This window comes from Heterocephalus glaber, unplaced genomic scaffold, assembly GCF_053883595.1.
Source record: "Heterocephalus glaber isolate CG9 unplaced genomic scaffold, H.glaber_assembly_v1.0 deba00001447, whole genome shotgun sequence".
Lineage (NCBI taxonomy): Eukaryota > Metazoa > Chordata > Mammalia > Rodentia > Bathyergidae > Heterocephalus > Heterocephalus glaber.
Window position 1 is genome coordinate 86,782 of NW_028258299.1, and position 20,169 is coordinate 106,950.

The following is a 20,169-nucleotide window of genomic DNA, read 5'->3' on the forward strand; positions in this document are numbered from 1 at the left end:
CCGGGCCGCGCGGGGAGCGGGGCTGGCTGCACCGAGGTTCCTCACGGCTGGCCGGCTGGCGAGCGCGCCGCGGGACCGCCCCGGTGCGTGGGCGCAAGTGACTCCGGCGACCTGAGGGAGCCCCAGGGCCAGGGCCGGAGGCAGCGACGGCAGCAGCATGTCTCCCGCCTCCGAGGCCCCGCCGGCCGTCCAGGCCGCTGTCGGAGGCAGCCCGGCTGGCGGCGTGGCGGCGGCAGGCGCGGGGACCCAGTAGTGGCGGGGCGCGCCCTGGGCCCCGAGACCCAACTCCAGAGCGGCCGGAGTAAGTTGCGCCGCCCGCAGAGAGCCGACTGAGGGGCGCCGGCGAGCCATGCCGGCGGTCAAGAAGGAGCTTGCGGGCCGGGAGGACCTGGCCCTCGCCCTGGCCGCCTTCCACCCGGCCCTGGCGGCCCTGCCCCTGCCGCCGCTGCCGGGCTACCTGGCTCCCCTGCCCGCCGCGGCCGCCCTGCCCCCAGCGGCCTCGCTACCCGCCCCGGCCTCGGGCTACGAGACGCTGCTGGCCCCGCCGCTTCGGCCCCCGCGCGCCTTCCCTCCGCCGCCCCGAGACCCGCTGGCCCTGGAGCGCTTCTCGGCCTCTGCGGCCTCAGCGCCAGACTTCCAGCCGCTGCTGGACAACGGCGAGCCCTGCATCGAGGTGGAGTGTGGCGCCAACCACGCACTGCTCTACGTGCGCAAACTCTGCCAGGGCAGCAAGGGCCCATCCATCCGCCACCGCGGGGAGTGGCTCACGCCCAACGAGTTCCAGTTCGTCAGCGGCCGCGAGACGGCCAAGGACTGGAAGCGCAGCATTCGCCACAAAGGTGCTGGGGCACGGGGGGGGGGGGGGGGGGGGGGGCTGCCGTCAGTCTCCTCCGCTGGCTGCGGCGCCCTTCGCTCTGCCACCTGGGAGGCCGGGTCTCGGCCTGGAGGGGGCGCTGCAGCTCCAGGGCCGACTCAGGGACACCCTCCCGCACACCCCCGATGCCCGCACGGCCGGTCGCCTGGGTCGCCAAGCCGAGCGCCCTCGGCCTCCTCCTTCCCCAGCCCGGGCCAGGCGCCCCAGGACCCCGGGTTACCCACAGGCGGGCGGTGAGGATCCTGAGCCTACAGGGCCAGAGGAAGTTTATGGGAACTCCGGGGCCACCCCTCCCCGGGCGCCGAGCCGTGCATTCCGGCGGGAGTGGAAGGTGCTCTTCGGGTGCGCGCGGAAGAAGGAAAGGCGGGCGGGGGCGCGCGGAATCCGAGCCCAGGCGGCCGGACTCACGCATTCGGTCAGGAGCGCAGCCCCGAAGGTGAGGCGTCCTGAGCCCGGGATACCTAGCAGAATGGCGAGCGCCCAGCGTGGCGGGGGAGTTTAAAAGTTGGGGACGCGGTAGCTTCGGTTCACACTCCGCGCTGATCACCCCCTTTCTGCTGTAGGAGCAGTCGCAGGCCCGGCTCCGCCGCGCCGCTCACCTCTCCCGGGCTTGCCTTCCTCGGCCTGCCCGCGGCCTCCCGCGGGAACGGCCGGAGAGGGCGGAGCGGAGCGGAGGGCGCCGGGGGCGGGTAGGAGGCCGTCCTTCCTCCGGGGAGGGGAGGGCGCTAGCCAGGACGAGTTTCGGGCCCAGCAGATCACCGCCGCGTCCGGGGGGGTAGGGCGGGCGGCAGCCTCGGACGCTGGAGGGCGGAGGGTGTGGGAGATCGGTGTGATTCTGTGCACCTGCCGGAGAGCCCCCACCGCCGCCTTCCCGGGCCGCTCCACCTGCGCCCGGGCCACTCCTCACTTACTCTCTCGGCTCTCCGGGCAGGAAAAAGTCTGAAGACGCTTATGTCCAAGGGGATCCTGCAGGTGCACCCTCCGATCTGCGATTGTCCGGGCTGTCGAATATCCTCGCCGGTGGTGAGACTGGGAGTTAGGGTGGGGATCAGAGAAGTGTGGTCTTCCCCTGCAGGGCTGGCTGGTGCCGGTGTTTTCTAGGACTGGGGGTTCCAACCTCACCCTGGGTGTGCAAGAGGGAGCCTCCCCAGGGAAGGCAGTGCGCGGGGGGGGGGGGGGTTGCTCTGCTCTCCAGCCTGTACCTGAGAAGAAGTGGGAACCCGGAGGCACAGGGGCCCCTCCAAGCCTGGACTCAGGAGTCTTGCAGTTCTGCAGCAGCCCCTCTCCCTCTTCGTGGCTTGGCACCTCCTCAAGTTCTGGGAACAGACACCCAGGGTCCCCCCCCCCCCGGTAATGCCATTCATCATGGGCCCTGGTCTGGTGGTCACCAAGTCATATGGCCCAGCTGCTTAGAGGCTGGCTCACTGTGGGATGTGACAGTGCTGCTGGCTGGCCTGGATCCGCTGGGCTGAGGCTCTGGGTGTGGAGGGCTGGAGTCTTACTCTGCAAAGCCTGGATTTCCAAATGTCCTGGTGCTACAGAGCCCAGTCAGGGCAGGGTCTTTGGAGCGAGGCTGACCAGAGAGCTGGAGTTGACAATTCTTTGGTGCAACCCCTCCACCCAGGATGGACAGTCTGTTGAAGTCCTTACTGGCCTTTAGAGCAGGAGAGATTGGTCTGCAGAAGCATGCATGCTCAGGCTGTGATTGATCTAAAAGGGAAACTGGCTCTGAAGAGGGACCAAAGTAAAGCCCCTGGTGGAAAAGGCCATGGTTCTGAGGTGGGGGCCCAGCAGCACCCCCCACAGGAGAGGCAGAGCACCGAGAGCTTTGAGAGAACCTAGGTTGCCACCTGGGCTTTTTTCCTTTGGACTGGGTGTGGAGGGCCTGGATTCCTCTTGGACCCCCAGGGCCATAACATGGACAGGCTGGGAAGCCTCAGATGCGTGCATGTTGGGCAAGGGAAGGGGAGTCATGTACTCACCCCACACAGTCTGACATGGACCAACAGCTTCCACGTGAGTTCGCACTCGTGCTCAGTACACACGGGTGTGCACTTGCACAAGAGCTTCCCACAGGTGTGTTCAGACAGCCACCTCCTGCCTGCCGGGGCAAGAGGCCAGTCTCTCTTCATTGCTGTACCCTACAAACAGCTGGTGCTGGAGAGGGGTCCTCTGGGTACCCACCCTCCAGGCTCATCTCCCCAGAGTTTTGTTTTCTGTTTGGGGGAAGGGGGTTTCTACTGCTATCAGCCTGCACAAGAGTGGGGAAGCAGGGGGCCTGAGCACAGCATCAGTAACCCCCTCACCTTAAATGGTAAATCTGCAGTCAGAAAGGGATGGGGCTGCCCATCCATCTGGGCTCCCGATCACTGCGCTGTGTGACAGACAACCTAACCTGGGCCTGAGGAGCTCCATGGGCCCCCTTCTTTCCACCCACATTTCTCACACTGAGGCTGGCTCCCCTAAGCCCTTGGTGAGGTCCATGGGTGTGTGCATACTTCATGCTCACAGATACTCCAGGGACAGAACTTTAATATGCATGAGGCTTAGGACCCATGCATGCTAGGCACCCACTCTCACTGTTTCAGGAGGCGCTGGGTCTTAGCTAGGGGCCAAGTTCTCAAATCAGTTGAACAAAGGGAACTGGCTGAGATCTCCAGTGAGTGAGGAGAAGCATGTGTTACCTGTCCCATGGCAAGGTCAGGGAGACCACTTGAGTCCTCAGTGCCCCTCCCCCAGGGGCTTCCTTGAGGAGCAATCCCAGACCTATCCATTCCAGGTGCCCTCAAGGTGTGGCAGGGGCTGGGGCTAGAGGCTTCCTGTGCCCAGGTCTGTACATCATGGGGCTGAGGGGTGCCATACAGCCTGGGTTTATTTCCAGCCAGCTGCTTCTGGCCTCCTTCCAAACCTTCAACCCGCCCCCCCCGCCCCATCCCACAGATGAGAGGCAAAGGGAAATGTATTTTCTTTTTTTCTGAAGAGAATATTTTACTGAAAGCAGAAAGGCAGGATGTTGGGGGACTGCAGAGCCTCCCAAGGTCCCCACACTTGGGCTCCAGCAGTCTAGGAAAGGGAAGAGGACACCCTAGACAGGCAAGGGCTGTTGAAAATGGTCTGGAGCCTGTGAGCTGACAGAGGCCTAGGGGATAAACAAGAGCTCCTGCCTACAGCCTCCTGCAGGCTCTGCTGTCTGGCAGGTCTCAGAAGGGGCCACCAGAGGGGCTGGGGATTTAATTCAGTGGTTCCACTGCCTGCCTCACAAGCACAAGGTCCTGAGTTGGATCCCTGGTACCAAAAAAAAATGCAGAAGGGGCCACCAAGTAGACCCTCTCATCCTGCCACCCTGCCCCAGTACACACTACTGTGTTGCAGAGGAAAATGGCATGGGGACAGCAGATGTATGAGGACCAGTGTGGGGGAGACTGTGGCTTCCAGAGCCAGAAGAGGGCCCTGTCCACACTGAGCCGGGTGGCACTGAGCCTCCGGGGTATCTGTGTCTACAGAGAAGCCCTTTGCCTGGGCGGACAGGCATGGCACACAGACCACCTTTGGGTCCTGGAAGATGGGGAGTGAGCAGGGCCCCCTTGAGCCCTTCCCCAAGTTCATGGGTGTGCTGAGGACCCTTCCTTATGGTAATGGGGGCTTCAGGAAGGCCCCCAAGACAGAACAGAGAAGAGGGAATGAGATACTCTCAAAGCCTGTGCCTCCTTGGAGCCAGCAGCCTGTTTGCAAATAAACAAAAACCTTCTACACACTGGAAATAATCAGTGACTTCTTTTTCTCCCTGGGCAGTAGGACCTACAGGCTCAGGGAGATCTGAGAAAGCTGAGATGGGCTGCACACACTCATGCTGCTCTGGCACATGCGTGTGAGCTCTGCCCACACCTGTGCTGCGTGTATGCAGAGCCTCTCACTTGAGGCACACGTGGCTCCACACACCTGCTCCATGGATGGGTACAGAAGAGAAAGAAACTCACCTTGCAGAAAGCTCTGCCCTAGGCCTCATTCTTCAGACAGCCCCAAGCTGGCTCTGCCTGGCGCTCACAACATGGAAAAGGGGTGCTGGGTTGTGGCTGAAGGGTAGATCTCTTATAGGAGGGCAGAGGTACAGGGGGCCCGAGTTCCAGAAGCAGAACCAAAGGACACAGAGCAACGGCCCCCTCTTCCCCAGCACTGCAAAAACACAAAAGAAAAAAGAACTTTGTTTGTTGATGTTGGTGACAGCCAGTTTGAGGGATCGACATAGGGTATGATGGGATTTCAGGCAGACACACACAGGTCACGGCCTGCTGGCTGCATATCCACCAGCACTAGTCCAAGAGCCCTGCTCTGGGCTTGACACAGACCGCAGCAGGCCGGAGATCTGGGCACAGAGCTGCTGGGAGTGACAGCCCATCCTAGGACCATCGCCATGTGGGCCCTGCACACTCGGGATGGCTCTGCACCCACGGGCCCAGGAGCCGGAGGCCTAGGCTGGCCTCACCTTCCTCCTCCCACTTGCCCAGAACCGGGGGCGGCTGGCAGACAGGAGGACAGTCGCCCTGCCCCAGACACGTGCCCTGAAGAAGGAGAGGACTCCCAGCTTCTCTGCCAGTGACGGAGACAGTGACGGGGGTGGCCCGGCCTGTGGGCGGCGGCCCGGCTTGAAGCAGGAGGATGCCCCACACGTCCGTATCATGAAGAGAAGGTGCTTGTTCTGTGGCCAGGCCCAGGAGGTGGGGAGGTCCTGTGGGAACAGGGACATCGAGACTAAGGATCTTCCGGGGATGCAGCTGCAGAGGGTGGGACACCGGCAGGAGCTGTTACCTCGCTGATGTCCCATCCTGGGGCCCTCTCCTACCAACTGGGAATTGGATTTCAGTGGAATAAGTTGAGTCTGAGGAACCCTCAGCCCCCAGCATGGCTCAGGGCAGAGTCAGTGCAGTTCTTTCCCGCTCGGCTCCGGCCTCTGGGTCTGTCCAGGGGTGCTGCTGGCAGGTGGAGCCAGGCATGGGAAGCTGCCCCTGGCTCACTGCCTCTGGCTTCTCGCATGCTCTGCTGTGCGGAGCTGGTGCTGGAGCTGCATTGACCCTTGGCTTCTCTCCCTGCAGAGTCCACACCCACTGGGACGTGAACATCTCCTTCCGAGAGACATCCTGCAGGTAGGGGTCTCCCGCTAGCTTCTGTTGCTCTGCGCCTTCTGCTTCTGCTTCTGAAATGAAGGATCCCTGCTCCTCTGCCCCCCTCTGCCTGTGGTCTCTTGTCCACTGTCCTGGCCAGAGTGCCAGGTTTGATGTGTCTGCTTCTTACTCTGCCTAAGATGCAGGTGGCCTGTTGTCTGGATGAGATCAGGGGACACAGTTCAGCCAGTATAGGCTTGTGCCCAACCTCACAAGGGTTCTGAGCACCCCAGCCCTGGAGCCAAGCCACACCCCCTCCGGGACTGTCCATTTGAGGCCAACTGCTTGAGGACAATGCTGTGACCTTACCCTCTCAGAGCCTCAGGTGGTATCTGAGTGAGTCTTGAAGGATGTGTAGGAGATTGCTAGGGAAGAGGGATCTGCAAAGTTGTGGAGAAATGAGGGAAGGCATGATGAGAAAAGGAGGAGGTAAACTCAGCAGGGTTGGTTCCATTAGATGCTGAAGGTCTGGGCCTTGGATGCTGGGCCAGTTGGGCTTTGTCTTCTAGGCAGGGGGAGTTATGGAAAGTTCTTGAGCAGGGAGGGGAATGACAGGTGTGTGTTTCATGAAGATCTTTCTGGCAGGAGGCCCCTTGGACAGGCTGGGGGCTTGCCTGGGACCACACAGACTTATCCTGTGAAGGCAGTTGGGGTGTAAATCCAAGGTGTAGCAAGGAAGCAGAAAGGACAGGCCATGATGAGAAAGCGGGGGCATTAGAGTTGACACAGGTTTCTGGCTCCTGAGGGCCAGAACTGGTCAGTCTGTGGTTTCTGGCTAGTGGAGTCAAGTTAAGACTTGGCTACTCCATGGCTTCCAGGGAAGCACAGCAGAAGGGGTGGAGCAGGGAAGTAGTGGGTGTCCAGTGGCCAGGGTGGCCATCCTGTCCAGAGCTGTCAGCAGCTGGTCTCCCCGAGGCCCAGCCACACAGCCAGGAGGGGGCTCATCCTGGCTCTATGCCAGATGTGTTATCATTTGTCTTTGAGAATGTCTGCATTCTGAAGCCAAATTACATAAAAACATCTTTAAACTTATTTCCACCTCATTTTGGAGTGCCAGCTCGACTGATCACTTTTATGAATCCTCATGAACACTGATGACATTTTATGAGCTTTTTACTGGGACTCTACCGGATGAACTTGTCAGTGAGACCTATAGGGACCCCAGTGACTGTACCCCTAATATTAACTGCCTCTCCTGCCTGCAGCCTGCCTCACACCCACTGGCCTTGGGGTGTCAGGAGGGGGCCGAGTGTCTGTGCAGAGTCCAGGGACAACATGGACCACTGCAGCCTGGGTGCTGCTTGAAAGAGCCCAGCCTGTGTCCATGTGGCCCCCTGGCCTGCAGAAGCCCCAGAAAGGGTTGGTGTGATTTTCTAGATTTAACACCAGGGAGCTGCAGTTGCAGGGAAGAGGGCACAGCATGCCTGAAGGACTGACCACCACTCTGCCCCCACCTGCAACACAGCCCCCAGTACCTGGACAGAGAGCTGTGCATGATTTAGGCCCAACCGCCTTATGCTGCCCCTGCCCAGTTCTGTCTGTGAGCCCATCCATCTGTCCTTCTGTCTCCAGTCTCTATCCATCCGTCCATCTCTATTACTCTCCACTCAACTGCCTGCCCTCTTCCATCCATACACCCATCCATCCATCCATCTGTCCGTCCATCTCTGTCCCTTTGATCAGCCCTACCGTTGACAGTAGGGCTGCCTACGTGAGGAACAGAGACCCAGAGGTTCCCCCTATTCCTTGTAAGCTTTCCCCCAGCATGGTCTGCAGGCTGGGAACATGGCCTCTAGGCTCCTAGGGCCCCCGAGCTGCCAGAGCGATGGGGAAGGGCTGGACTGCATAGTGTCATGAGGTAGCTGAGGTGGGGAGGCCTTGGAGGGGAGGCAGGGTTCTTCTCCCTGGTGCCCCGGCAGCCTCCTGCGGGCTGTGCTGGAGACCCCATGCTGTGATGCCACCCGCAGCATTCGTCATCTTCAGTCTGGAGCGTATGACACTTCTCTACAGTTCTTCACACAAAAGAACGTAATTTGTTAACTGAGTGACCAGAACAGGTTTTTAGGACTGGGCCATTTGGGGACCTGAGAAGTGAACTCCCAAAGCAGAAAGTGGGAGGGTGGATGGCAGGTGCAGGTCCTGGTTCTCCCCTCCTCGGGCCTCAATGAACCTTGAGAGCATGAAGGAGCTGATAGCTCTCGTGGCAGCTGGTCCCGATGCAGGTTAGGAAGGAGCGCCTCACAGCCTGCCAGACCAGGCTGGGATCCAGGAGGGTGTCGCTGTAGGGAGCAGCCCTGTGGCAGCTGTGGCTCTGTGCCAGGCTGGCCCTGGGCCTCTCCCAGTGCTGAGGATAGCAGTTCTGTCCCCACCCTACATCAGTGAGGATGATGGGGATGAGCCTTGTGCTGATTAATCCTATAAACCACTTACTCCCCACCTGCCCTGCTTTCATGGGGGCAGGGAGCAAATTCTGTCTGGACCTCCTGGGGCTCTGGGACCGCTCTCCGGGGTCTGGTGCTGAAACAGATCTGCTTAGGGGTAGCCCTGGATTAGCTCAGCTCCAGCCAGCTAGGGATGAGGGCTAGGGACTATTTAATGAGGTTCAGGGTTGGCTCCTGGTCACCGAGCAGAGTCTCCGCCAGCATCAGTGCCGAGGAGGTGGCTGCTTTGTTACAGGTGGGTTGGGAGGGCATGTACAGGGCATGTACTGGAGGCACTAGGCACCCCTACCCCTCTGTCCTGGCTTTGGCTTCCTGTCTTGCTCCCATGCTGTGCTGATGGTGGGGTTGCTCACAGAATCCCAAGAGGTGCCCTCCTTTTCTCTAGAGAGAATTAAACGTAAGTCTGGGGACAGCAGGGTGTCCTGAACAGCCTGCTTGCAGAGCTTGCCTGTGACTGCTGGCGCTGTGTGCACTTGGCATGCATCTTGTCAGTTGCAGCACTCTGGCCCAAACCTCAGTGTTCTTACTGGATGAAATTTTGGCTGGGGGGTGGTTGCACATTTTAATCAAAAGGGCACATGCCTTGTTGCTGCAAGAGCTGGCAACACATGTATGACAGCATGACTTCTCTGGCCTTGTCCATCAGGAGGTGAACACAGGGCTGCCCCCCAAGGCAGGAATCAGGAGCAACACGATGCCCTCTGCAGACAGGATGGCAGGGGGAGCCACCCCAACTTGGCACAGACCAGCTGGGAGCTGTGGAGGGTTCCAGGGCCAGGTCCCTGCTTCCCTGGGGTCTGCCCTGTGGGTGTCAGCCCCATGCAGAGGTGTGCACATGGCTCACTCCCTCAGCACTCACTGTCCCCACGCTCACACTCAGCAGGCTCACACTTGTGTGGGTGCTCATGGGCCTGTCCTTCTGTCTTGCTCTGCTGCAGCCAGGACAGCAGCCTTCCTACTCTCATATCCAGTGTACATCGAAACCACCACCTCGTTATGCCCGAGCATCAGAGTCGCTGTGAATTCCAGAGAGGCAGCGTGGAGATTGGCCTGGGACCCACAGGTGAGGAGCACTGGAGTCCTGAGGGAGAGGACAGGGCCGCCAGGGCCACACTGGCTCAGCCCAAGGACAGCAGCCCTCCACATGTCTCTGCTCAGCAGCTCTGGGCACCTTGGCGGGCAGCCAGGGAGGCCAGCAGAGAAGGCAGGAGGTGTGAGGCGAGCTGTCCCCCCGGGCCTCCCTGTGATGGTAATTGTGTTAATCCCAGCCAGCCAGGCAGACAGGCGGCAGAGGCATCGGCTCCACTGTGGCTGCTGCTGGTGTGGGCTTGGAGTGGCGGAGGTCATGCCAGCCCCTCCTCACAGAGCAGGCACGGGCCTCACAGAGGCTCAGAAATGCCCCCACCAGAGAACAGCTCCTGTGGGCAAAAGCATGTTCATCCACCCACCAACCCACAGCCCATGCCCACCCTGGTCCCGGAGGGAATGGCCCTCCTGCAGCCCAGACCTCCTCGAGGCAGGCAGGAGGGTGCTGGCCCAGGAGCCCTTGGACTGCCAGGGAGACCTAGGGGTGGGGGCAGCTTAGGGCCCGGGGCACTGCCCAGAGCCAGGATGTTTCCCGCTAGGTGTATTCCACCCCACCCCACCCCACCCCACCCCCACCACCCCATCAGAGCCCCCATGTGCTCAGAGGCCTTTGGCGGCAGGAGTGGGGGGTCACTGCTTCTGGAGCCTCTGAGGCAGCTGAGCAGGCCGCTGATAAAATCTAATTGCCCCATCGATCAGGTGGAGCTGAGGGAGCCCTGCAGTGATTGAGATGTTCTGAGCAGCAGGCCCTCCCTGCAGCCTGAGCATGGAGGGTCCTCAGGTATGGGCAGGCCAGCTCGTTCTGACACAGCCCTGTGGGCCTTGCCCTCAACCAGGGCCAGGGCCAGGACACGCTCCATGGCCGGGTGTCTTCCTTGTGTGATTATTTGTGTGCAAGGGTCCAGTGTGCCTCACACCTTTGTTCCTTAAGGACTGAGCCCTCTCAGCCCATTACTGCTTCTCACTTTCTGTGGTCCAGGAGACACCCTCACTGAGCTGCTTCTTCCTGGGGAGGAAGGACTAGCAAATCTTGTAGCTTCATATCCCTGCCCCCGAGGTGAGGTCTACCACCCATTTCCAGTATGCCTGTCCTTTTCCACCTCCATGCATGAGCCAACTCTGTGTGCCTAAGTATGTGTGTCCATGAGTAAATGTGGCCTCATCGAGGCAGCTATAGGGCTAGGTCTCATCTTGGGGTGACCCCACCCCAGGGTTACCTCCCCTGGGCTTTTCAGGAGCAAGAAGAGCCCCCCAGGCCCCAGCAAAAAAGAGAAGAGTGGGGTTTGTTGTTGTGGCACTGGGATTTGAACCCAGGGGGGTCCTTTGCACTGAGCTGCATCCTCAGGTCTTTTTTGCTTTTTTTTTTTTTTTGGTACCGGGGATCAAACTCAGGACCTTGCGCTTTCGAGGCAGGTGGCAGCACCACTGAGCTAAATCCTTGGCCCTTTTGCTTTTAATTTTGAAACAGGGTCTCATTAAGTCTCTTAAATTGCCTGGGCTAGGCTTGAACTTTCAATTCTCCTGCTCGGCCTCCCAGATTGAGAGGGAGTTTTCATTGTTGAAATGAGGAGCAGATGGACTTCAAACTCTTACTAAACCTTTTAAGGAGCTGGGTGTGTCTGTGCGTGCCTGTAATCCCAGCACTTGGGGAGGTTGAGGCAGGAAGACCCCAAATCTGAGCCCAACTTGGGCCACTTAGTGACTTAACAATATCCTGTCCCAAAATAAAAGGGCTGAAGATATAGCTCAGTGTGAAGGCCCTGGGTTCAATTCCAGGAGAGGGGGCGGGGGGAGAAGGAGAGTATGTAAAGGGTGTGCTGTGCATGTGTTCAGTGGGCAGCAAGTATGGAGTGGGACCAAGCTGCCCAGCCCTGCAAGACCCACCTCTCCATCTGGCATGGCAGCAGCCCCTCCTGTCTGTTGGTCTCTGATGTTCTGCTCACTACCTCAGATGTAGCCAGGTACCATCCACTGGTCCATAGCCGGGTAGGGACCCTGTCCAGGCAATGAGAACTGGCCCTCTCTCTGGGGCAGAGTTTAGGTCTGGCCATCCAGACCAGTGGCAGTAAGGTGGCTGAGATCGATAAGTTATTAGCACCATTCTGTCAACTGTAATGTGGAGATTGATTGGGGCTCTTGGTACCGCCACACTTCCCAGCCTGATAAAAATGACAGATTAAGGGAATAAGAAAAAGGAATGAGGCGCTGGACCTGATGGCAGGGTAGGGCTTCTGGGGCTCACAGGCTTGGTAGCCCCATTTCCTGAGGTGTTAGGCTTAGTGTGGAATGTTTGGATCACACAGAGGTCAGCTCCCTGCCCCACCCATCCAGGGACCGGTAAGAATGAGGGCCGGAGGCAGCAGGGCCTAGGCTGTTCAGCAGACTCCTGGCTTTTTGGGTCAAGGAGCTCAGGAGGAACTGACAGGAGGTGCTTGGGCTGGGATGTCGATGGAGGTGTGAGCCGTGGGGCCTAGAGGGGACATCAGGGGTGCAGCCTGGGCCTAGCCTGGTGCCAGGCACGCAGGGGCTGTTCACAGCAGTAAGGTACTCTGGGCTCCCTCAGGACCACAGGCCTGGCTGGGCAGGTGGGCAGGTGTGTGACAGCCAGGGCCGAGTGCAATGGAGAGGAAGGACCCTGACTTCGGGTAACGGGGTGAGGGAGGTCCCGGAGTGGAGTGGAGTGGAGGGGCTTCACTGACCAGGAAAAGGTGTGTGGGGCTTCTCGGCCCCCACCCCACCCTTCACACCCGTGTCCTAGGAGGAGAAGGTAGATTCTGTTTTCCAAGGGGATCCGGGAACAGTCCTGACCTGCACATGAGACTGGTTGGTTGGGCCCCCAGGGTGCCCGTGGGAGGCTGTCCCCAGTTTTCCTCTACCTCTGTGCAGAGCCTCGCCATGGTATCCTTGGGTCTGCTGGCCCATCAGGTGAAGGCCAGGACAAAGGGTCCCCTGAGTGGCGGTTGGTAGGGTTTGCCAGCTGAGCTAGGGCAGGAGTCAGTTGCTCCCCATCTGGCCTTCCCTAAATTCCTCCTCTCCAAGCCCTGATCTCCCCCCTCCACAGGTGACTCATTAGGCAGGAGGCTGGGCTGCTCTCCTCACATCAGCAGTGACTGCTCTTCGGCAAAGCGGGCCCGAAGCAAGTCCCCCCAAGGTGGGAGCCTGCCTGGGGTGGGGGACAGGTCCTTGGAGGAGGAAGTGGGTCTAGTCCTTGACTCCTGAAGACCCCTCAGTCCTGGGGAGGGGATTGTAAGAGGGGTCCTGCCTCTGCCCATTGGCAGTAACTTAAGAAGCACCCTCAGCATGTGTTCCCTCAATCCAGATACCCTGCTGCTGCCGGAACTGGGGCCCAGCATGGCCCCTGAGGACCACTATCGGCGGCTCGTGTCAGCCCTCAGTGAGGGCAGCACCTTTGAGGACCCTCAGCGTCTCTACCCTCTGGGCCTCCCCACCCATGGTGCGTGCCCCTACATGATCCCTGCCCCCCATATGTGCCCTTCAGTTACCCCCTTTAACAAACCCTGGATATCCGACTGCCATGGGGGGCAGGACTGGATGTGTTCCTAGCTGCTCATCCCTGGGGGCCACCCACCGCCATGGCCACCAGGCCCACACCTAACTTGTGGCTGAGCCCAGGTGCAAGGGGATGTGAAACTTGAGCAAGCTGTCTCCTGCCCTGTTCAGGAGACCCGGAGGCCTGTTTCTGTTCCTCCTCACTCCCACACCAGTCCAGGCACAAGCGTGAGCCAGTGAACACTGACCTGCAGTCACGCTGAGATTGTGCCAGATCCTCCTGGACAGGGGCAGCTAGGATTTGGCCACGATGGTCTCACTGCTGTTCAGCAGCCCCAGTCGAAGCACTGCCCCTGCCCTCGACACCCAGTAGCCCTGTTTGACCCTCTGGTCAGCCCCAGGGAGGCCGATTGCCCTGTACTCTGCCTCAGGGGCCAGCTCTGCTTTTTTGGCGGGCGGGGGCCGAGGCAGACAGGGGGCAGGACTTCCTCTTGCACAAGGCACGGTCCCCCAGGGCAGCTCAGGCACTGAGAGCCTGAATAATTCACCAAATGTTAATAATTTAAAAATCTTCCCTTTTAATTGCTTTCCGTGCCCTGCCTGGGGCCGGCTATGCTGGCCTGTGCGGGGGAGGGTCTCGGCCGAGGCGGGAGCCCTCTGTCAATCACCGCGCGCGCCACCCCCACCGCGGAGCTGGCTCCAAATACCGCGGGGGGGCGGGGATCGGGATCGACGCGGGCGGGCTGCCGGCCAGGCTCGGCGCTCTGCGGGCTGGCGCGCGGCCCAGGGCAGGCCCACCTCCGCTTTTCGGGTAATTAATTTATAAACAGAGGCTGTGGCGGTGGAGCGGCCTGCGAGGGGGAGCGCGGGGCCCCGCGTGCCCTTTCGTGGCAATGCTGGATGGCGGTGCTGTCTACTTCCGTGGCCGAGAGTGACAAGTTCTTTCCAGCCGTGTCTGGGTGTCAAGATCTCAAATTTTCCGGCTCCCATTCGGAGGGGATCACGAGGCAGACCCCAGTTCGAGACCCATTCCCACTCCTGGGACCTTGACACAGCGCCTCGGAAGCTGGCCCAGAAGCCTTGTCCCGAGGGACCCCTGGAGTCAGCACCTGGAGTCCTGTAGCTGGGGTTGCGAGGGAGGTGGCAGTCTCCCACCGCACTTCACTCGGGCGATCCGTCTCCCCTGCCCTGTGGCTGCTCCTGCTCTGGTCCCAGCTATCCTCCGGGCTGAGGGAGCAGGGCTCTGGCGGGAGTGGGCCTGGCTCAGGTGCTCGCAGGCTTCCGGGATGGGAAAAATCTCCGGCGAGCTCGGCCTCCGGGTCACTGCTCCCCCCACCCCCGCCCGCAGATCTCATGCGGGTCCGGCAGGAGGTGGCAGCTGCAGCTTTGAGAGGCCCCAGTAGCCTGGACGTCCACCTGCCCTCACCCGCAGCGGGTCAGCGCCGGAAGCAGGGCCTGGCGCAGCACCGCGAGGGGCCCACGCCAACAGCTGCCGCGTCCTTCTCCGAGAGGTACTAGGGTGGCGGGATTCACCCCTTTAGCGCAGCCGCACAGCAGTGGGTCCTGCGCGCCCCACGCACGGGGCTCAGCTTCGGGCTTAGTCTGCTGGGCAGGGGCCCGGTTTCGGGGGCAGAATGTGCGGGTGACCAGCGTCCTGGACAGGAACGCGAAAGGCCACTCCGGTTTCCTTGAGCAACTGGGGAGCCGAGGAGTCTAGGTGCCTCTGGGACAGCTGAGCCCCCGCTCCCGGCGCGGGGGAGGTTGGGAAAAAGACTGAGGGGTACTCTGCCCGAAGGAAGTCGGCCAAGGACTCCGGGGAGGGAGTAAGGGGAGCCTGAGTACCGCAGCCGGGCGGACGCCTGGGCCGCGGGCCGCCCCTGCGTTTAGCCAGCTGCAGACGCCGAACACCGGATCGCGGCTAATTAAACCGCGCGCCCGGGTCGCGGGGCCCGCAGGGGGTGGGGGAGTGCGGGCAGGGAAGAGGAGGGAGGCGGCCTGGCTCGGTAATTACCGCTGCAGTCGCCGCCGCCCGCCGGGTCAGCGCCTCCGCGCCGCCGCCGAGATTAATTGGCGCCGCTGGCGGGGGGCCGGGGCGGCGCGACCCAGAGCCCGGAGGAGCTGGCGCATCGACCGCCCGCCGGGCCAGCAATTAGCGGCAGCCGGTGGGGGGTGCGCCGAGGGCTTACGGGAAGGCTGGGTACGGAGGGGGCTGGGCCCGCGGCGCGCCGCCCACGTCCTGCCGTCCACAGGGAGCTGTCGCAGCCGCCCCCCTTGCTGTCGCCCCAGAATGCCTCCCACATCACCCTGGGCTCCCATCTCAGGCCCCCCTTTTTGGGGGTGCCCTCGGCTCTGTGCCAGACCCCAGGTGAGGAGCAGGCAGGTGTACCAGGCTCGTGGGGGAGACGGTGAGGCTGTTCCTGAGAGGGCCGAGGTTTGATGCCCAGAGCGTTTGGACGGCCTGCACCACTGGCACCCTGGCCCCGGTCTGTCTCTTCCCCCAGGTTATGGCTTCCTGCCCCCCGCCCAGACGGAGATGCTGGCCCGGCAGCAGGAGCTACTGCGGAAGCAGAGCCTGGCTCGGTAGGTGCCGAAGGCGGGCAGGGAGGTGGGAGGCGCGTGCCCAGGTTGATCCACCGTCTCCTCTCCCGAGCCAGGCTGGAGATGTCGGCGGAACTGCTTCGCCAGAAGGAGTTGGAGAGCGCGCACCGGCCGCAGCTGCTGGCGCCTGAGGCGGCCTTGCGCGCCCCGGACAGCGCTGAGGAGCTGCAGCGGCGCGGGGCCTTGCTGGTGCTCAAGCACAGCTCGGCGCCGCTGCTAGCCCTGCCTCCCCAAGGCCCGCCGGGCCCTGGGCCCCCCACTCCGCACCACGAGTCTGCCTGCCGAGCTCCCCGGAAAGAGGGGACTGCCTCTGCCGTAGCCCGGCCCAGCGAACCTAAGGAGCCAACAGGGGTTGCGCTCTGGGCTCAAGATGGCGCAGAGGAGGCGCCCAAAGACTCAGACGGAGAGGACCCCGAGACGGCAGTTACCGGGGACCGGGGCTCCACCCCAGCCCAAGCCCCAGCTGGAGGGAGCAGCACGGAGGGGAAAAGGCCTCTCTCAGGGCCCACCCTGCCTCCACCCCTGCCCCTGGGCTTCCCCTATGCGGTTAGCCCCTACCTGCACACAGGTGGGCACCCACAAGCATCGAGTCTCTTGCTCCGGAGCTCACCCTGGCTATCCAGGGGAGTTCTATGGGCGGCTCATTTGGGAAGAAAAACCGTTTCCTCTTAATACGGCCAAGTGAGGGTCGGCAGAGGGGTGGGACTGGGAAGGGCAGGGCCAAAGCTCTCCTGACACCTGCCTGCCTATCTAGGAGCCACGGGGAGGCTCTTCGACGGGGAGGCAGCCACGGCTCCTGAGGACATCAGCAAGTGGACAGTGGACGATGTCTGCAACTTCGTGGGGGCCCTGTCTGGCTGCAGCGAGTATACTCGGGTGAGGGAGTGGCTGGGCCCTGGGGCCAGGCGGGGTTGCTGGGTCCCCTCCCGAAGCCCCCAGCCCATGCCCTGCTTTCCCACAGCTCACTCACGCCCCACGGAAGGGGCTTTGCTTCCCTGTGACTCCCTCCTAAAAGCTGCAGCCGGCTCTGTTCTGGGGCCCTTGCTGGGCTGACCAAGACCCTTCCCACCCAGGTGTTCAGAGAACAAGGAATCGATGGGGAGACTCTGCCTCTGCTGACTGAAGAGCACCTGCTGACCACCATGGGACTGAAGCTGGGGCCTGCCCTCAAGATCCGGGCCCAGGTGAGCATGACATGGGCTCCAGTTGATGGTGGGGACAAAGGCTTTGTGCCCGCAGGACAGCCCCACAAGTCCCTTCCCAGCAGGCACCGATCCAGGCTCGTCTCTTTGTAGGTGGCCAAGCGCCTGGGTCGTGTTTTCTACATGGCCAGCTTCCCAGTGGCTCTGCCGCTGCAGCCACCAACCCTTCGGGGTCCTGCGGAGCTCACCCCAGGAGAACAGTCACCAACAGTCACTTCCCCCTATGGGGAGAGCCACCCCATTGCTGGCCGAGCCTCGCCCAAGCAGGAGAATGGAACCTCGACCCTGGCTCTGGCCCCTGGGGCCCCCGACCCTTCCCAACCTCTGTGCTGAGCAGGCAGGTGGGCCACCAGCACTTCCCCAGCTCCATGTGGCCCTACCTCCCTCAGGCATTTTGTTCCTTTTGTTTTTGGATGCAAAAATACCAAGAATTTTTAAAAGGAAAAATGTGTGACTGCAGAAGAACAAGTTTCCAAAGATTGGGGTAACTGCAGAGATCTGCAGACAAACCAAAGACAAAGGAGGAGACAGGCCAGGGAGCTTGCCCTCAGCCTGGGAGGAACTCTGGTCTTCATCTGGGCAGCAGCTCAGCACAGTTCTCACTATCTGGTCTGCCATGCTGTACCTGCTGACTGCCCTTCAGGCTGCACAGGCACTGGAATCAGGGGCACTGCAGGAGCCCCTAGTCCTCCTCTGAGAGCTGCAGATCCTCCAGCTCATCCTGCGGCCCCTCAGCCAGCCGCCACAGCTCGCCAGGGACCAGCCCCGCCTCTGCATCTGGGCCTCCATCTGCAAAGAGAGATGAGGCTACATAAATTCCGCTTTATCAGGAAGAAGCCAGTCTTGGAGGTTACTCATCACTAATTAATCACAGCACTAATTAATTTATTGGTGCAGCTATAGCTAGCTGCTAGAGCCCCTGAGAACAGAACAGCTGGCTTGCCACCCCAGGGAGGAGCACGGGCCTGGCTTAGAGCCACCCTACTGCAACCAGCTGCCAGATGGACTCCAGGCCCAGCTCTGGAACCACTCACCCTCAGAGGCGCCACTGTCCTCTTCCTCCTCGTCTTTCTGGTCATCTCCCTCTTCTTCTGCCTCCTGCTGACCTCTCAGGGACCCAGCTGTCCCTGAGGACCAAGAAGAGTCCATGTTCATGACTCCCCCATCCTGGGCCCACCAGCAAAGGCATGGTGGGTGTGGCTAAGCAGGAGGGAGGGCCAGGCTGGAAGCCCTGCCTGGACACCCATCAGGGCCACAGGTCTGGGCTGGAGCAATAGGACCACACCTCTACACACAGGTGGAGAATAAGACATAGTTAAGGAAGGGCCTGCTCAATCCCAGGGAGACCCTCACCTCAAAGGGAAAGGAGGAGCCAGTGGCTAAGACACACAAACTGGTCTGCCCCACCAGGGTACATGTGGGCCCCCCTCATGCCTGGCCCTCTGCAGGAGTACATGCTGAGGTGGAACAGGCCCACCTCTTTCTGAGAAGTCTGTGGCTGCCTCATCCTCAGAACTATCCAGGTCAAATAGGTCTCTGAACTCCTTTCTGTCCTCCTCCTTCCTGTCCTCCACCTTCCGCCGCCGCTGGATCTCCGGGAAATTCAGCTCTTCTAGCTGGAGAATAAACCAGTACAGCAGAGAGGGTGGGTAGAGCTACTGTACTTTCCACCGCAGCTCAGCCACAGCCCCATGAGCCAGGTCCTACAGCAGGTTTGTTGGTGGACAGCGGCCGCCAGGCTTTACCCAAACCCCACATCCCATTCTTCCCTTCCCCAGTGGCCCTCTTAAAACCTTCCAGCCCAGCCCGTCATGAGGGCTGTTTTTGTTTTTCCGGTACAGGGGGTTAAACTCAGGACCTTGCGCTTACTACTGAGCTACATCCCCAGCCCTATGAAGGCTCTGCTTGGCCGCTTTTCTACTAGGCAGCCTTGTGCCAGGTCCAACAGTGCACCTATACATGGTACTGAGGAGGGAGCTGTCCCTCAGGTCACTCTACACCAGGGCCAGGCCCAGTCAAAGGTAAAAGTCCGCCCGCCTTCCTGGAGCCTATAGAATGGCCTGGGTGACACTGCTCCTTAAACCCTCAGCCTATCAGGTATAAGCCGGGGGAGGGGCCTCCACTCCAGTGCAGCTGGGGTTTAGTGAGAAGCCCCCTAATTCTAGCCAGATCTTCATGACACCTGACAGCCTCTCCAAGCTGAGTCTGGGTTCACTGTCAGCCAATCATAACGCTGCCCCACCCCGCTGAAGCCATCCTTGGCTCCCAAACTACGGGGAAAATCACCATCTCCCCTGCCTGGTCTTAAGTCACACCAGTGTGCAAGATCTGAGTGCAGATGGCCCGCCCAGCCCGCCCAATCCCCGCCATACCCGCTCTTTGCCACTGATCTCCAGCTGGATCTCTCGGTCCCTCAGCTTCCGCCAGTGGCTGTAGTACCTGCTAAGTGTGGTGCCCTCTTGCCGGGCCTGTTTCTCCCAAGCATCCTGAGGGTTTGGGCAGGCCAGGGTCACGCTCTACGCTGGGCACAGCATCACACCCACCCCAGCCACACCTGAACCGGTGCTCTCAGGGCGCACCCTCCCCATCCCTGTCCAGATGAGCTCCCGACTGACCACTGCATGCCGGTCAGACACTCCAAAAGACACTTTCTGGCGGCGGCTTCGGATGTACTCTGCGTTCTCCTGCACTTTTTCCAGTAGCTGGCGCACCTGCCGGCAATAGTTAGCCACCTTGCACTCCCGGAGGAAGGACTTCAGCTGCAGAAGGAAGGGGGCTCAGCTAACTCCCAAACAGGACTGCTTTACACCCAAAGCCCAGGACCCACAACAGAAATCTATTTCAGAACCAATGGTGCACAAATGGGTGGTCAGGCCGAGGGGGCAAATCAGCCCCCACCAAAGGCCCTGCCCTATCCACTGCCTGTCTAGTAAATAAAGCTCCACCGCACACAGTATCCATTTGCTTCTCAGCTGCTTTTGCACTATGGGCAGAGACAAGCAGAGAACAGCTGTGATAAACCACATAACCTGTAAAACCTCAAGTACATGTTTACTGTTTAGCACTTTACCAAAAAAAAAAAAAAAAAACCCAATTCCTACTCTAGGGCTGCAATCCCAGGACCCTGACTGCCAGGCATCACCACCCAAGAAAACACAGGAAGGAGAGGCAACTGCCACACTCCAGGTGTGACTGACTCAGCATGTGTGCAGTTATAGGTGTGCAACCACTGCCTTGCACACACACCTGTCTGGATGGGCCTGAGCCAGGTATAGCACAGGTGTGAGCAGTAGCCCAGC

The 20,169-nt window shown here is 60.7% G+C and overlaps 2 protein-coding genes across 12 annotated transcripts in view; one reads left to right on the plus strand and one right to left on the minus strand.

The window, feature by feature from the left end:
* Nucleotides 1-19,826, plus strand: Samd11 (sterile alpha motif domain containing 11). Of its 3 annotated transcripts, none has more exons than XM_004863904.4 (14): nt 1-839; nt 1,806-1,897; nt 5,380-5,561; nt 5,965-6,015; nt 9,446-9,537; nt 12,622-12,711; nt 12,880-13,014; nt 14,419-14,581; nt 15,320-15,435; nt 15,572-15,650; nt 15,725-16,236; nt 16,423-16,544; nt 16,742-16,852; nt 16,964-19,826. In XM_004863904.4, the coding sequence occupies exons 1-14, from the start codon at nt 350-352 to the stop codon at nt 17,201-17,203; spliced, it is 2,475 nt and encodes an 824-aa protein (XP_004863961.2). In that variant the 5' UTR covers nt 1-349; the 3' UTR covers nt 17,204-19,826. The 3 variants fall into 3 exon arrangements, with proteins under 3 accessions (XP_004863961.2, XP_021099226.1, XP_004863960.2); XM_004863903.4 differs by having other exon boundaries at nt 2-839; nt 9,413-9,537; XM_021243567.2 differs by lacking the exon at nt 15,320-15,435 and having other exon boundaries at nt 9,413-9,537; nt 15,572-16,236.
* Nucleotides 17,302-20,169, minus strand: part of Noc2l (NOC2 like nucleolar associated transcriptional repressor) — a 12,893-nt gene continuing 10,025 nt past the window's right edge. For 7 of the 9 annotated variants that reach the window (XM_087214510.1, XM_087214509.1, XM_087214503.1 and 4 more), the window contains 5 exons: nt 19,486-19,629; nt 19,243-19,356; nt 18,348-18,486; nt 17,905-17,997; nt 17,302-17,659 (listed from right to left, as the gene is read on the minus strand). In XM_087214510.1, coding sequence (XP_087070636.1) covers nt 17,553-17,659; nt 17,905-17,997; nt 18,348-18,486; nt 19,243-19,356; nt 19,486-19,629 — 597 coding nt within the window. In that variant the 3' untranslated portion in view covers nt 17,302-17,552. The remainder of the gene's footprint in view (nt 17,660-17,904; nt 17,998-18,347; nt 18,487-19,242; nt 19,357-19,485; nt 19,630-20,169) is intronic. The other 2 variants (XM_087214506.1, XM_087214505.1) reach the window with 1 other exon arrangement.

Excerpts from the sequence above, each read along its gene's own strand:
- Samd11 (XM_004863903.4), top strand. The coding sequence starts at position 350 with ATGCCGGCGGTCAAGAAGGAGCTTGCGGGCCGGGAGGACCTGGCCCTC. Across the intron at positions 840-1,805 it reads GCGCAGCATTCGCCACAAAG|GAAAAAGTCTGAAGACGCTT; the intron begins GTGCTGGGGCAC and ends CTCTCCGGGCAG. Across the intron at positions 9,538-12,621 it reads GATTGGCCTGGGACCCACAG|GTGACTCATTAGGCAGGAGG; the intron begins GTGAGGAGCACT and ends CCCCCTCCACAG.